We start from the raw sequence: 16,353 nt of genomic DNA, 5'->3' as shown, positions 1-16,353 counted from the left end.
CACACGTATTTTTGTATTAACAGTCGTGAGGTGTATTTACAGCACGTTTGCCTCACCGCTATGGCCAGTACAAATGCCAACGGCTTTCCTTGAGATGTACCCAAGCTCCTTTCCTGAGCACGGGCGCACACAAGACAGGCAATAACTCGCAAGCCCAGAGGAAGCTGGTTGGTATTTTCCAGTTCAAACATGGGACAGGCAGTCCTCAACTGTGCTCCCGTGGAGGTGGACAGCAGCAATCATGCCTGTCACCACATCATTGGAAGACACCAATAATTTATTGAAATAAATACAGGTAACAAACCGAACAGCCTCTGGGTTTAAACACTACATGTACGTCGGGTACAATTTCTCTACGCTCTTAGGAAAAGCATGGTGATACACTGATTTTTGGCCACGTGAGCCTTGGCCAAGTCCGGAGCAGCCAGATATGTGCTGGAGATCGGAGGTGGAGGCTCCCAACTTGTCACGCATTGGGCTTTGCTGTAGGAAGGAGTCCGGTTTCAGGAGGATTTCTTTCTTCTTTGTAAGAGTGAATCTTTTTTTTTTATTATTTATTTTTAACCAAAAAAAGAAAAAGGTTAAACCCCAAGTCCATGTTGGCAAGCTGTAAGCTGAAGGGGGGGGCTCTGTTCGGACGAAGCCCTTCAGAAGCAAAGGCTGCTCTCGCAGAGCAACCCTGGCAAACCCAGGACTGACCAGGGAAAGCGAGCCTGGCTCTCCAGCCAGAGAGCCACCGTGCCCACGCCGGGGCCGGCTGGTCCCAGCCTCCAAACTGGCATCCCTGTGACCTTGGGACCCAGTGGGGACAGCAATGGGGACGCTTCGCAAACCTCCTTCCTCTGCCAGGACCGCCCCGGCTACGTCTGTCCTCGGCTGCCACAGTTCTCCAGGGCACAGCCCTCCGCCGACAGCTCCGGGGAGACTCCGGGAGCACAGAGGCCAGAGGACGGCAGTCAAGCAGGGAAATCCAGTCAACGATAACAAGGGGAGAGTCTTCAGCTCGGACCGGCCCTCGGAGCTCATGTTTCCACTACTCGAATGAGAGGCAGCGGCTTGGGGCCCGTCAGCCTTTTGCTGCAAGAGAGAAAGGGTTTGTTCAGCCAGACGAACTGGATGGGGTTTGGGGGGGAAACCCGCGGGAGAGGGTCCTGCCCCAGCCCTGGTCAGTGATGGCTCCCCCCAAAACCGCCCACAGGAGGGACTGCTGCTCCCCTGAAGGAGGAGTACAGGAATGGAGACCTCTCTGCAAACAGACAATAATACAAGGCGCTTCCAGAAGAGCACCCCTGGGTCCAGCATCTCCTCCCAGACTGCCGCTCCCACTGCCCCAGGTAAGACGTGGACCTGCAGATGAAGCCGCTGAGCAGCCGGGCAGGCTGGAGGGTACGCGCTCCCCACGTACCTGCTCACGTACTCCGACTTTGAGCGCGCTCTGGAGCTGTGGCCGCCCCGACTGACTTGCTTCTCGATCAAGTGCTCTATGCGGTCGTGCATCTCCAGGTTCTGCAAGAGACGGAGCCACGGTTAGCGGCGGGCAGCTGGGGAGAGGCGGGCTGCGGGCACACAGATCGCTTGCCGAGGAATGCTCCAGTATTATATCTCTTGCCATGGGGCAGCTTTTTCCTGAGCGAAATGAAATCCAGCCCTACACGGGGACCGCTCGCCAAAGGAGAGCCGGGATGGTTTGTAAGACCTGCCGAACACCCGACATGGAAACCCACAACCTCTCTTGCTGGATCTGTTTTCCACCTAGGTTCACAGCAGGCTGTGCTCACGCACACCGTCCCCAACCAGAAATTAGCAAAATAAGTCACGAGGAGGGAAGAAAACGCTAGAAGTGCCAGTGCAGGCTCAGTTTTTCTCCAAAAAAGGAGAGAGGTTTGACACTCGTTACAACCCTAGAGGATGGAATGCAGTTTTAATTTCTGACACGCACACACTCAGCTGCAGCTTTATAAGCAAGAAGGGATTTGCTGCCAGAGAAATGTGCTTGATGAGATTATTTGGGACTCGGCTTGAATTCACAGCTGCTCCGGCAACCCCGGCTGCATTGGAAACTGTCACACCAGTTTGGGGAGCCAGCACAGCCCTCGGGGCTGCGGAGGGCACACTTCCCTACATGAAGCAGGCGTCGGTGCCAGGGAAGGGCTTTGCTGCCGGCCGCTCTGCCCAGAGCAAAGCTGGTGGCCGCGAGGGAGCCCGGCCACCACCCGCAGGCATGCACAAACCAGTCACACTGGGAGGTTTCAACGAGAGGGTCTGAGCTGGGAGCAGACCCCGTGCACCCTCCGGAACGGCCCCGCTAAGACGCACCTCAGCCTCCAAGTAAGCGACTCTCTCCTTGAGCTCCTGGATCACGGCATCTTTGGCCTGAATCACCGTTTTGGAGTTCTGGAGCTGTAAGAGAAAAGTTCACGGCAGCTGAAAATCCCTCTCGTGTACGGCTGGGCTGGAGAAACGTCTAGGAAGGAGGGCAGCTTATTCTGCCTGTTAACACCCACAACATTAACTCCAAGGTCTGCATAAAAACCAATCAAAAAAGCCTCAAATTAAGTTTGAGAATTAAGCCCCAGGTGAAGGAGCCTCCGCTCACACAGTCTGAGATTTAACCCTTTCAGCAGGCCAAGCTGGGTGCACAGCACTCCTTTTACACTCCTTCTGTTACCCTCCCCGGCCCAGGGCAGCTCGCGCCGCAGCCCTTTGGGCTGTCCCCCCGGCACAGTCCCCGCTGCAGGACGGGGCTCTGGGCTGCCTTTGCACTTGTGTCCCTTCGGTTTGCAAAGGGACTCAGCCCCACAAACCAGCGATTCTTTGCTTCCAAGCAGCTCAAGAGATCTTTTAATTTTTTTCTTCCTCCTCCCTTCTCTTTTCCTGAGCCCCCTCTGAGGCCGCCCAGGCTCTGCCCCATCCGCCCTCCCGCCCCAGCCCCGCTCCTCTCACCTGCTCGATCATCTGGCGGACTTTGCGTTGCTGGCTTTTCAGCATGTCGTCCAGGTGGTGTATCTTCTCCCGCAGCATGGCCACCTCCTTCTCCAGCTGGGCTGACCTGGGAGAAGGAGAGTACAAGCGTCCAGGAGCCACCGGATGGCTTCCCAGAAAGGGAGCACCCACCCAGCCATGCCCAGAGCGGCTTTTTATCAGCCGGCTCTCCTCTACAGCCACGCAGGTCTTGAAATATTTTGGCTAGACGAGGTAAGGAGAGGGAGAGACAAAACCTATTCAAGCAGGAGCCACAAAGACTAGCAACCACAGGCTGCAGGGACACAGGAACATCAGGAAGAGTCAGGCCACAAACAAGGCCTTCCAGAAACAAGCCATTGCCAATTAGCCCCTGGAGCACAAGGATACCGGCTGGGTGGAACGAATCCGACATTACGGGGAGAATCCGGAGGCTCCCTAGGACCTGCCCCGAGCTCCCGGCCCGCAGCGGGGCCGCTAGAGGTCTCCGGGCAGCCCAGCTCCGGAGCTCCGGATCTCTCGGAGCAAAGCAAAACTGCAGGAGGTATTTGGAGATTAGTCAGCTCTTGGGAGTAGGGTGCTGTTTTGCAAGCCAGAGAGCAAGCACGCCCTTCGCAGGAATGTGCAGTCATGCCCCAGCGAGCTGACACCCCGACCCAGCGGCGTGGGCTTGCTCTGGAGTTGGCAGCCGAGCCGGAGGCCAAGCCTCACCGGTCTTGTTCGGCGAGCTTGTCACCTTCCACGCTTCTCAGCCTTGCCAGCTCTGCTTCGCCTTCTTTCATCTTCAGCAGCAAACTCCTGTGCTCCTGCGGCAGAGCGAGAGGCCGAGTTACACGCAGGGAAACAAGTCGCAACACATGCTCCTTGGCCTCCGCTGCACAGCAGGGAACTACAAACACCCAGGGAGCCAGGCAGGCTCAGCTCAGCCTCCCCGCTCAATCTGCGGGTTGTTTTCATGAGCATTAAATTTACATGCGAGAGACAGACAGACAAGGGCAGCCGCAGAGATGACCGACAGCAGACGTCCCACTCCTTTACCCCTAGGATACAGGCAAGGCACCAACCCATCTCCTTCCCTGCTGTCGGGCCAGGGAACGCAGTCTCAGATCGCTTCATGCTCATACTGCACTGTTAGATTTACGACTTTAATAGTATTATGAGCAGACCACAGCTAGAAAAAAAATAAAATATAATCAAGGCTGGAGGTTGTGTTAATGCCCCCACGAGAAGAAGAACCGGGCAGCTGTCTAGACGGCACACTTGTTTCCAGGATACCTGGAAGAGTTTGCACAGACCGACCAGATCTTCTAGACCTGAGAAATGCAAGTCTAAATCAGCAACAGTCGATTTTCGGCCGTTCCCAGCAGCTGGCTTTGCCCCACGCTTTTGGGTTAGACCTGGTTGGGAAGTCAAACCCTCCGTATGGCGGGTACCCTGCAGCCGGTCCGAGACCCTCTGCGGGGTCTGCGCTGAGCGCTGCCAAACTCATCACCACCAGGCTTTCCCGTTCCCCCCCCAACAGAGCGGGACCAGGCAGCTCCGCTAATCCCACCAGCCCCGCCACGGCTTCGGGGCCCCTACCTTCTCCATCCCTGCCAGGAGCCTCTGCAGCTCATCCACCTGCACCTCCTTCTCCACCACGCTCTTCTCCGCTCTCCGCAGGGCAGAGCTCGTCTGCTCCGCTTCCTCCTGGTACTGCGAGACCGTCCTCTGCAAACAAGATGGAGATGGCTTTACCCCCGACCCTCGCGTGCCCGGACACCGGAGCCCTCTCCCAAGCAATGTTTTGAAGCCGCACCGGTGCTCGAAGCCTTGGCAGGCAGATTTTGCTGAAGGCAGCCGGGCGTCTCAGCAAACAGCCCGACGTGCTTCAGAGAGAAGAGGTTCTTCAGAAAGCTCCCCGGCTTCAAAGCACTTCAAAGGAGCGAGCGCTTAAATGCTGTAGCAATAAAGGCTCCTCAAACGCAAGAGACATGTTCGTTCTCAGCCACACGCGCTCTGGGGCTGTTTGCAGGCTCCTCGCGGGCCATCTGCCCAAGGAACCGACCTCGGCAGCCAGCCCCACGCCCGCATCAACGGCTCAGGAGCCGAGAGGGGACAAGGCTGTCCCCGTGGGTCCCCACAACAGCTGGAGAGCAGGCTCAGACAACAAGGCACACCGAGAACATCTGGGCAGTGCTGGCAGGACCAACGACTGCCGAAACAGCCATCCCTGCCGTCCCCAGGATCTCCGTCCGGGCTCAGAGCCTGCAGTCACCATCCCAGCTCACCAAAGACCCCAAAACGCCACCAAACCACACGACTTCCTATGCGCGAGGACAGACGTCCTCGGGGCACGTGCCGCCGCTGCGGGTGGGCGGACGTCCCCGCGCCGGAGGAAGCGGTCGCCGCTCAAACCCACTTCCCCAGCGGACGCTGTCCCCCGTCCCGCTGCGGGGAACCCCCCAGGCTGGCCAGGACCAGTTTGGTCTGCAGGACAGGACGCGAGCCGGGACGTCACCGCTGCCACCAGCGCTCAGAGCTGCCGGGTGACGCGGTCAGGCCCAGCCCATCCGGGACATGAGCAGTCACTACAAAACAAACCGAAGGGGACCATTAATCACCAGGGCCGAGGAAGGGAGGGAAGCGAACGCGGCAGCTTCGTCAGCACCGCTCGGCAGGCGAGGAGACCCGTGCGATGGGTCCGGGTGCCTCCCGCTCAGCTCGCCTCTCTCTACGGCAAACAGCCCTGCAGATGAGGAGGCTGAGCTCCAAGAGAGACCACGACAGCCAGCACGGCCGCAGCAGCCCAGCACCGTGGCTGGGAACCGCAGACTTGGTCTCCGCTTGACCCACTGGGACACTCCGGTGGTCCCCACTCCCCAAGAAACACCCCTCTCACGCACCGAGCCTGGCTACGGTTGGAAAGGCTCGGCAGAGTTTGGAGGGACTGCCTTCCAACCTGGCTGCCCCTTTTATTTTATGTGATTTTTAACTGGGAAAGCATTTATATCTTCAGTCTCATCTGGGCAACCAGGGAGGCAGTTTGATGGGGTTTGGCCAGGTCTGGACTCCCCGGTGTATTTTAACAGCACGCACCAAGCCCGCTGCTCTGCAAGGAGAAGCCAGACACCTCTGGCAGCCCAAACTCGTGTGCCCATGCAGCTCCTCAGACTTCCAAAAAGAAAAAAAATACCAAAATAAAATAAAAATCACACTTTCCCAGCAGAGAAGTGTGCAGCGTAGTCACCTCAAAGGCTTTCTTTTCCAACTGATGGCGCTTTTCAGCCTCCTGCAGCTTCGTGAACAGCCTCTTTGCCGTCTGTCGGATCTTTTCCACGTCTTCACCTGAGCAGTCCTCCTCCTGCGGAGACGTAACAGGACAGGATGAGCAGTCGGGAGGTATTAAAGGAGCCCTCCGCCCCAATGTGGGCAGCGCTCTTGGTGACAAAGCCTGGTAACATCACTTCTCAGCTTGAAAAAACAAAAGGCGCTCCCTGTCCTCGCTTCCCACACTTGAGCGACAGCTTCCAGCCCTCAAGATAACGCGCGCAGTATCCTTTGGTTGCCTTCCAAGCCCTGTTTGCAGGATGCCATCCTGATCCGCGCTTGGGCAACCTGAAACCTTGCAACGTGAACCAGGTCCACAGCAACCCAGCCTGAAACCCCAGCCCAGAGCATCTGCCCCAGCCAGGGGAAAGACGAAGAGCTGGAGAAATATTTACCAGCTGAAGACTCCTGTTATCCCTTCTGCTAAAAACCTCTCGTGTGCAGAGGTTTAAAAACCCATTGTGCACATTTTTATTGCTCTAATAGAGCTGCACTCCATTTCTGATCCGACCCTGGTAAAAAGACTAGAGTTTGCTGCAGGAGCAGCTGAGCGTGTGCTGAACAGGTTCAAAGTGACCTGCTGGGAGGAAGATATCAAACTAAAACCCGTATTTCTTTCCATAGCGCTGAAATCCCCCTCTTTAGCTCCATACCTGGTCCTCCCAGGAATCGGCACGCAGCCTCTCGGGGTACAGCCAGCTCCCGTTCTGCTTTTCCAGCATGACCTACGTAAGCAAAGGACAGACGGACAGGGATGCAACGCCGGCCGGCACAGCTGCTCGCGCGAGAGCACAGTCGCATGCAGACAGCTAGCTCTGGGGCACCGCAGCGACTCGAGACCGAGGGGTTTTTTTGCAAACGGACATGCAACAGTGCATTTGGCCAGCCAACGCGTTTTGCTTACTGACTCCTCGTTACGTGCTTGCGTGGGTTTCGAATTTTGCCTGTGAACGGTGCCAACGTGGCTTTCATCCGCCACAAGCGCCTCGATCTTTAAGGCCCCTTCTATCATTTTCCGGACCCGAAGATGACATCTTTATAATAAGCCAATGTCATTTAACGCCCGAGAAATGCTCCCGTTACCTGTGCATGCTGTTTATCTCCTTGTCTGTTCTCAAGTTTACTACTTAAGTCTTCCCGCAGCTTCTTCAAAGAACTTCTAGCCTGGCAAAGGCAAGTCAATTTAGCTTGATCTGCATGGACAGTGTCACTCAGCCTAACAGAAATCAAACGAAGGCGCGCGGCTGCTACGATGCCCTGCGCCGATACGCAGCTGATGGCTGCTCTGCCAGCCTGACCCTCTGGCTTTACTACAGCCCTGCCTGCAAGCAGCACCGTCTCTGGCAGATACGATCCTTGCGAGGCAGCTCTCCCACACCATCATGGGAAGGAAAAAAAAAATTATAATAAAAAAAAGCAACAATCTGGAGACGGTACTGATTTTTCATGCATTAATCATCGACTTCACCTTTGAAGTGCTGAGAAGACCCTTGCTGTTCCCCAGCTCCCTCTCTGCCAGGCTGCAGGACGCCGACAAGTACAGTCTTGACTTGCAGCTACCCGAATTAGTCAGAGCAAGTGAGCCAGAGGAATGATTTACAGGCTTTTACAGCAAACGCTGCCCCAACGCTTTTCAAAGAAAAGCTTTCTCAAAGCATTAACAGCGTGGCTTCATCCCTGCCCCTTGATTTTAGATGCCCGAGGCGCTGGGGCGAAGCAGTTTGCCAGAGACCGGGCAGCGGCAGGACAAGGGACAAGGCGAGAGCACAACGTGCGGCTCTCGGGTCAGCAATCGAGCCCTTCACCCGGGGACAGCGATCCGTGACTTTGATCCAGCTGGATCAAGACATCCCCAGGGTTTTTACACCACAACCCAGCGCAGGGCACCTCTCTTGGATGCGGACAGACTGGTACTGCCACCGTGACTTACTGGTTTAGCTTATTCTCTGGTTTTCACATGCAGGATTAAGTCGTACTGCATGCTTGTGCTGCTTCAGCTATTCTGATAGGGCTACGTACAGCCTTTGCGGCCAGACAAGGTCTAAGTCCCGCTCAACTATTGCTCAGAGGCCCTTTTAAAACCCGACTCCTGTTTCCATCTGAGCTGTGGGGAGCTATGGGAAAGCTCAGATCAGAAGAGCTGAAGTCGAAGCCCCAGGAGCGGGAAGGACCACGCACAAGAACTGCGGCATCCGGGTGGCTGCGAGATAAGGTCTGGGTGAGCAACACCCCCGGAGCGCTGCAGCCCTGGGCGGGCGGGAGCCAGGCAGGTCTGGGCTGCAGGCAGGAGGCAGCGGGAACAGGCTGCTTTCTTTCCGGGGGAAAAAAACATGCGTTTTTGGCAGAGGAGTCAGAAGGATGACGTAAAAGATCTGGAGGCCGCCCTACCAGATCTGCCCCTTGCTGCTCCCTGGGGCCAGCACCCAGCACAGAAACTCCCCGTGAGAGCAATCCCAAGTGTAATTTTTTTTTTTTCACCTTTTTCTCTTTTTTTTCTTTTTTTTAGGCCAAGCTGCCCAGACCAGAACATGCACGCAACCGCTTCCGTGCCTTGCAACCAGCTCTCCAGAAATAACATCCCCACCAGGAGCAGAGGAAAGGGTTAATCTTCCGAGAGCCTCATCATCCAGTTTACTTTGGGAGATGAGACATACCAAAGAAACTGCCTTTTAACAAGAGGCTCGGGTTGTGCCGCACCCAGGCATGCAGGGGACAGCCTTGGGGGAAAGTCATCACGCAATTCTCTTCAAATTCAGTCCATATAGCAGAGCAATTAGTCAGGCTGAATTAATTTATGGTGCTTGATTAGACTGCTGCCCTGTACAGGCAAGTCAACAAACTGGAGAGTTCAGCTCCGCTGCCAGTTTGCCGGAGTGGTTGGGGCTCAGCCGGGGCTCGAGTGCCGCAGCCGGCGCGGGCATCGCCGCCCGCTCGTGTGAAACCCCGCGGGAGGTCCCCGGGGGGAAGCAGAGCGCCCCGGACCCTCGCTGCAAGCCCCCGCGGGTGCAGGCAGCGGCGTGCAAGCCAGAGCCCCTCGCGGACGTTAACTACCTCTTGAATGTAACGAACTTCACTTTTCAGCTGGTTGACGTGCTCCTCATGGTTCACGCCGCCCTCGGCCCGCGCCTTGAGGTAAACCTGCCCAGGAGAGACGGTGGCAGCCGGTCAGACCGTCCCGACTCCGGCCAGCCCAGTAATGCCAGCAGCAAGCCCAGCTCTGCAGGGATCGGGACACCGGATCCCACCGTTTCCCGAGACACGTTGTCCGCAAGTTTCCCCTTTGCAGTTAACCTGGCATTTTTTGAAGCTTCTCCTCCTCCTGCGTGACCCCCACCCCGCAGAGCCACCGCAGCTGCCCCGGGTTCTCGCTGCAGCCCCCAAAGCCAGGGACGCCCACCGAGCTGGAGCTGCCAGCTACACTTTTTGCCGGTGTAGCTTCAGACAAAACCTTTTCTCCAGCCCCACTTATTAAACAAGATCACTTGGCAACAAAGCCGGGGAGCTGGGGACCGTACCTTGATGATCTCCTCATCGCCATCGTTGGATTTGATGCATTCGGAGGCCAGGGAGTGACCGTTGCTGGATCGGTTGGCCACCATGGCAAAGGCTTTTCCCACCGGCTGCAACAGACAGAAGCAGCAGGGCTTTCAGAGAGGCGAGACTGGCTGGAACGGTTCGCCCGGCTCCAGTCAAATGAGCATCAGGCACTTTCGCAGAGGAACGCGGCGCCGAGCACGGCCTCGGGAACCGGCACCGAAGCGTTTAACAGACCAGGAGGCGAGTTTCCTAGTTCACGAAGCATAAAGCGACCGATCCTCCACCAAACGCCCGTTCCCCCCCTCCCTAAGTTAACTCACAAACTTGTATTTTCAACTCCAAACCGAGCCGCGGGGGACACCCACCTTCTGCTTCGCCTGCTCGCGCCTGTCGCCCGGGAGGTCATTCGGCAGAGTCAGCCGCAGCACCTTCACGCTCTCCTAAAACAAGAGGCAGGTTTCAGTTTTATAACTCCCCAAAAGTCTTTTTTCATCCAGCGCCGGTACAAGCCGACAGCCAGGTCGGCGTTGCTGCGGACGCGTGGACAAGCTGCCTTCCCCTCGGTTTGAGCTGCAGCCCGCGATGTAACGCTGGAATGAAAATGAGTACTAGTGAGCGCACGACGAGTACATTTATCAAACCCATCAGGGCTTGGAGGAGCCGTGGCCCAGCCAAGGCTGAGGTAATGCAGACGGGCTGGAGAAGCGATTGCCGGGCTCGCTTTCGTGCATGCCCTCTGCCGGGAGTCACGGCCGTCATCCGTCACGGCAGCCGGCTACGGCGGGGCCGATGCACGGCATTCGGTAGCAGCCCTGGAGAAGGACGAAAGCAGCCGTTCCCAGCTCGCGCGCCAGGATCTTGCCAGATTCATCCTTCTCCCTGCCCTACCGCGACAGCCACATGCCCCCACGGCTCTGCCCGTCCTCTGCTGGCACAGCCCCGGCTGAGTGGAGCCCATTTCGGCAGCAGCCAGAGAGACCGGCAGCAGAGCGCTCCCCGGCTCATGGCTACGAGCATCCACGGAGGCCTTCACCGCTTAACTCCTTGCCCAAAGCCTTCCTACCAGTGCCACCCACTGAAGAGGCGTTTCAGCCGCGTCCAGCACCGTGCAAAGCTCAGCAAGGTTTCGAGGAGATGCCCGGAGCACATAAGTAGCCCTAAACCAGCACACGGACACCCGAAACGCTCCACAGGGTTGCCCACTCTCCGTCCACAGCTCAACACCGGCACCGTGCACCCACGGCACTGCACAACCCCCCTTTTCCAGACAGACCTCACCAGCACCCAGGCAGCCGTCGCTCATGGTCCTTGTTAAACGCGACCCCGAAAGCGGGAGCTGCTCGGTGCGCGACGGCCGCGGCAGTGGGCTCTCGGGCGGCAGCACCGCGGAGCCGGGGTAGGTGCCCGCACAGCGCCGGGCGCCCGCCCCTCGCCACACCTCGGCCACGTCAGCCTCCTGCTCTCCAAAAGCAATGTCAAGGTATTTCTGCCTCCCCGCTTCCAAGCGCTCTCCTCGCCATCCAAGTCTCGACAAGCCATCTGTTTGCGTCCAAAATATTTTGTGTACGCTGCTCGCACAAACTCCGGCTCCCTGGGAAATGAGGAGCCCTCCTACGGATCTCAAACACATGGCCAGACCCCTTCGTTCCCCCGTTAAGACAATTATCCAAGAGAAATTTCACTTGGGCTCTGCTAGCACTCAGCAGCACTGGTCATTTAACCAGATACTTGTCTGCAACTTCTGCTCCAAGGAATGTTTTCCTTGGCAAGATCCAAGAAGTTGGAAGCTTCGGTCAGGAAAACTTCAGAGCAGCCGGATGTAGCATGCTCCGTGGTTTTGGGAAGATGCAAGAAGCACTTGGGGTTTTACGGCAGGGAAAACGGCTCACGGCAGTGCCTGCACACGAAGCATCGCTCATCATCTTCGCGCTGCCTAAAGCAAACGCGATGCAGGGAAAGGCCGGGGGTAAGAGCACGGAGCAGCCTCCTCCCGCACAGGCTGCCGACAGCAGGGCAGGAGCCTCGGCACGGCGCGAGCCCGGCAGAGCCGCCGGCAGCACGTCAGTCCCTTCACGCGTCCTTACTCGCAGCTTTGTTTACAAGCGTCAGGATCTCACGTTCGCCGTCCCCGTCCCGTCAAGCCCGGGCGAGGGTGGGAGGCTGCCAAGGAAATCGCTCGCCTGGGGAAGATCTGCTGTGATAAGAAACAAGCACCGGCCTATTTCCATCCCCGCAGCCAAAACTACCCGGAGTTGGCACACGGGTGCTTTCCGTCCCAGCAGACCCCCAAAAAATCTGCTCCTGGATAAACCCGCCATCGAGCCGATGCAAACCAGCTGCGGCAGGAAGCGAAGAGCAGCCGGTGCCTTCCCAACCGGCACCAGCGCTACCAAACCTCGGGTCAAACAATGAGGAAACCACCCATGCAAATGCCAGCGGGGGAAGGCTCCGCCGTCTCCATCCTCCTCCACGCCGGGGAAGCGCGGGGGAGGCAGAGGGATGGCGAGACACAAGACGGACGTTTGAGCGAGGCTCTCTGGACCACCGGGGGAGAAAACCAGCTTTTTCGGTGCGGGGAGTGCTTTTAAGGCGGCCGAGGCAGGTGCAGGAGGTGGAAGCCGCAGCCGGGTAAAGCAAACCCCTCCCTGCCCGGCTTGTTTGTCTGCAGCAGCCTCGGCTGCGGTGAGCTGCGCCTGGCCAGGACCAGGCGGATGGAGGAGAGGAGAAGAGGCACTTAATTTGGCTCTCGTCTCACGCACCGCTGGCACGCCAGTCCCCGGCGATGCTCTCGCATGGTTATTTTTGGGCTTTGCTCTTACTGTCCCACAGCCAAAGTTTCATCGGCTCCTTGGCGGCGCCGGGGCTGTTTCTAGGAGAAGCAGCTCCTCCGACGCAAAGCCGGAGCAACCCAGAGGGACGCTGCAGCCAGCACACACTGTCCTCCCGCTCCGAGGTGCCGAATTCGGCTGGGGCAGGAGGAGCGGAGCCGTGAGGACTCCCCTACCCCACTCCTTTGCCTCCTGGCTGGCATTAAATCCGCACTGCCTCCTGTTTACAGCCCCGGAGCGGAGGGGGCAGTGGGTTTCAGGCCCCCTCCGTTATTTTCCGGGGAAGGCAGAAGGGTTTTGCAACGTGGCCAGCACTGGGAAGACGACGGAGTGCCTCACACTTGTCTCCTGCTTGGAAAAAAACCCCACCTCATACAGAAAATGCTTCCTTAACGCGCCAGCCGTGCACCCCAAGAGTTACTCCAGCCTGGCAGCGCGTGTTTACGGCTTTTACTACCAGCCTCGGGAATTAACTGCGATCGGGAGAGCTTGCCCAGGTTTGGGTGCTGGCTGCAGCGGAGCACCAACAGTTGGAGGCTTTTTGGCAGGACAGCCGCGCTCCCGTCCAGCACCCTTCGAGGAGGCGCTCCCAAAATCCCGGCGGCCCTTTGGGTCCAACCACCCAGCAAGAGCCGGGTCCCCTGGCAATGACGGCGAGCGATATCGGCTAGGACAAGCAGGGACAGGCTTTTAGTGACACTGAAGCCGATTTTAAATCTTTTGGTCTATTTTGTATCATCCAGCCCAAAAAAACCCCACTTGGGAAAAGCTTGGCTGGAGGGAGAGGCACCGACTCCGCTCCCGGGGAAGAGGGAACCACGCAAATCCCAACCACATCCCGGGCGGAGGAGAGGCGGCACCGTCTGAGGAACCACAGCCGGCAATCCCGACACCGGCGTTTTGCAACCACAGGGAAGGCGCTCCGTCCGTCCATCTGTCCCGACTGTTAAATAAGAACAGGCCTGACCTGACCCGGAGGGTATCGCCAAGGATCAGCAGCAAACAGCTCTGGCGTTTGGAGATTGCCGGCGTTACAGAAGCGCTTATCACCGTAATAACCCATTAGCCAAACGAGCCCAACTCTGCAATCGCTCCTTATAAGGCCGGGAAAGCTGCCGGGAATTAGGACTCTCCTAAGGAGACTCAGAGCTGAGTCACCCGGCAGGGCTCAGGCCGGGGAGCCGGGCGGCCGCCGGCACGGGGGAAGGTGGCCGAGCGCCGGCACGGTTCTTCCGCCGCCGCCAGCGCCTTTGGGGGATCCCTCCGGTTGCTGAAACCTGAGCAAAAAGCCGAATTGCCGAGCACCGCCGCCGGCTTCGCCCCCTTCGCGGAGAAATCAGGGCGCCGCGCCGGCGCAGGGCCGGCTTTGGGGTGCTGCCAGCCCCACCCAGGGCCCATCCTCACGGCGATGGCCCGGCTGCCGACAGCGATGGGGAAAACCCAACGATAAGGAAGGGAAAAACGCGAGGCCCTGCTGTAACCAAGGGAGGAACGCGCCACAACAGACTCGCTGCCGGCTGCTCCCGCCACCACGGCCCCCAGCAGCCGCTCGAGGGGTGCGTTACCCAAAAAATCACATTATTCGGGGACGGCTCGATGACCGCACGGGACCGCCCGCCAGCCGGGATTCCCGGGAGCCACCCGTAAGTGCGACAGGGGATGGTGGGACCCCGACGCCGGGGTGTCCCTCGGTGCGCTCCGCCGTCCTCGCCCGCCCCAGCGGGGTTCACCCGAGCCCCGCAGACCGGCCCAGCGAAGGTCCCGGGGACGGGCCAGCCGTGGACCCCGGCTGCTGGGGGACCTCCGAGTCCCCTGGGGCAGAGAGGGGCCGCAGGGCCCCCGCTGACCCCCGCACCTCCCCACGGCTGCCGGGCGAGCCCCGGGCACAGCGGGGCAGGCTGGGGCAGCGATGCCGGGTGGGCACAGCCCCGCTCCACCGACGGCACGTCCCGGGACGCCCCCCCCCCGCCCCACCGGGGCACCCCCGCGGGCAGCAGCCGCCCCCCAGAAGCACCGGGAGAAGGAAAGGGGCGGCCCCCGCGGACCGGGGTGGTCGGAGGGCCCCGGAGGGCCGCGGCTCACCGGGCTCTCGCCGTGGGGCCGCACGTCCAGCACCGCGCACCAGCCCTGCAGCCCGTTCATGGCCCCGCCGCGACTGCCGGGGCGCGCCGCCGCCGCCGCCCCTTCTATACGGCCACGCCCCCACCGCGGGACACGCCCGCCGACACGCCCCTTGCCGCTAGACACGCCTCCGCTCTGACCACGCCCCTCTGCTGTAACCACGCCCCTCCGCGCTGACCACGCCCACGGCAGCCTCGGCACGCCGCGCCGTGCCCGGGCAGCGTGAGCCGTGCCAACGCCATACCGAAGCCGTGCCAAAGCCGTGCCAAGCCACAACAAGCCCTGCCGAACCCCACCCGAGCTCTGCCAAACCCTCGCCAAGCCTTGCCAAACCAAGCCAGGGCCTGCCCAGCAGCGCCGAGCGGTGGGATGCCGTGCCGAGCCGTGCCAAGCTGTGCCGTGGTGCCCCAAACCATGCCAGGGCTGGGCCCCCCCACGCCTGGGACCGGTTTGGCCCCGGAGTGCCGGTCCAGCCCGGCGGGAGGTGCCGGGGGTGCCCCCACCCAGAGCCACAGAGTCACCGGCTGCACACCGGGGTCAAGCTCAGTGGGTGCCGCAGGGACCTGGGCACTGCCGGGGCGGGTGTCCCTGTGCCACGCCGGGTGGCCTGGGCGTGCCGGCTGCCTCCTCTGTGCCGGGCGCTAATTGCCACATACCGGTGTGATGAGCTCAGCCGGCCTCAGGTTCACCACTGGCCCCAGCCCTGCCGGCCAGGGCCACGCTCCAGCCCCGTGCAGTCACCGGGGCCGAGCCGGGGCCACGCTCCAGACCCGTGCAGTCACCGGGGCCGAACCGGGGCCACGCTCCAGCCCCGTGCGGTCACCGGGGCTGAGCCGGGGCCACGCTCCAGCCCTGGGGTGGGGACACCCCATCCCAGGGGGGCTTGGGGCAGCGGGATTTTCTGCTGGAGGCTGTCGCTCCCTCGGGGCTGGCTGCCGGTGGCAAAGCCGGGCACCGGCAAACTTCGGTCACGCTCAGCCGTGGGAGCTGGCGCCTCCTCCCCCTGCGCACCCCATGGCCCCCGAGCCCCCCAACAACCACTGCAGTGCCCGCGGGGGAAACTGAGGCATAGCGGGGCCCCTGTCGCCTCGCCGGGCCGAGCAGCCGCTGGGGAAACCGAGGCACAGGGTGGGGACGGTGGTTGACCTCGGCTCCGACACGCGTGTCCAGGAGGAGCTGAGGGCAGAACCGGTTGTGCTGGCCCGGTTTAGCCGCAGCAGGGACGCCATGGGTGCGGGGCCAGGTGCCGGGCACGCTGAGCCTGGCACAGCCCTGGGCGGCGGTGACGCAGAGACACAGCCAGTACTGCCCGGAGAGGGGACAGGGGTGTCCCTTGTGTCATCACCGTGCCCATCCCCAGTGGCTCCGTCCTGGTTAAACGTCACCGGGGCATGGGAGGGGAAACTGAGGCAGCAGGGACGGGGCTGGCCGGGTCTCCGGGCACCGTCCCAGCCCTGTGCTGGCTCGGGGATGGAGCCAGCTCGGCCCCGCTCGAGGCCACGGAGGGGAACTGCGGTAACCACCTGCCAATCAACGCAATGGCGCTAATTAGCAGTTGGCAAGACTCCCATCCTCGTTAATTAGCGATAACGAGGAT

The 16,353-nt window shown here is 60.0% G+C and overlaps 1 protein-coding gene across 1 annotated transcript; it reads right to left on the bottom strand.

Annotated features, from left to right (window-relative positions):
- Positions 1 to 15: 15 nt before the first annotated feature.
- TUFT1 (tuftelin 1) lies at positions 16 to 15,985 on the bottom strand. Its single transcript, XM_050912233.1, has 14 exons — positions 15,946 to 15,985; positions 14,718 to 14,821; positions 10,173 to 10,247; positions 9,786 to 9,890; positions 9,322 to 9,408; positions 7,354 to 7,434; positions 6,924 to 6,995; positions 6,191 to 6,304; positions 4,543 to 4,671; positions 3,673 to 3,767; positions 2,944 to 3,049; positions 2,317 to 2,400; positions 1,406 to 1,506; positions 16 to 1,077 (listed from the first exon to the last, which is right to left on the bottom strand). Exons 1-14 carry the CDS (start codon positions 15,983 to 15,985, stop codon positions 1,023 to 1,025), a joined length of 1,248 nt encoding a protein of 415 aa, XP_050768190.1. The 3' UTR covers positions 16 to 1,022.
- Between the last annotated feature and the right edge of the window lie 368 nt (positions 15,986 to 16,353).

The sequence above is a fragment of the Gymnogyps californianus genome, chromosome 29 (assembly GCF_018139145.2).
Source record: "Gymnogyps californianus isolate 813 chromosome 29, ASM1813914v2, whole genome shotgun sequence".
Taxonomy (NCBI): Eukaryota; Metazoa; Chordata; class Aves; order Accipitriformes; family Cathartidae; genus Gymnogyps; species Gymnogyps californianus.
Note: the sequence above shows the minus strand (reverse complement) of the source record. Positions and strands in the feature narration are given on the sequence as shown.

Coding starts and splice junctions, on each gene's coding strand:
- TUFT1 (XM_050912233.1), bottom strand. CDS start 15,985: ATGGCGTCCCTGCTGCGGCTAAACCGGGCCAGCACAACCG. Junction 6,996..7,353: donor GAGATAAACAGCATGCACAG/GTAACGGGAGCA, acceptor TTGCTTACGTAG/GTCATGCTGGAAAAGCAGAA. Junction 4,672..6,190: donor TGGAAAAGAAAGCCTTTGAG/GTGACTACGCTG, acceptor TCTTGTTTGCAG/AGGACGGTCTCGCAGTACCA.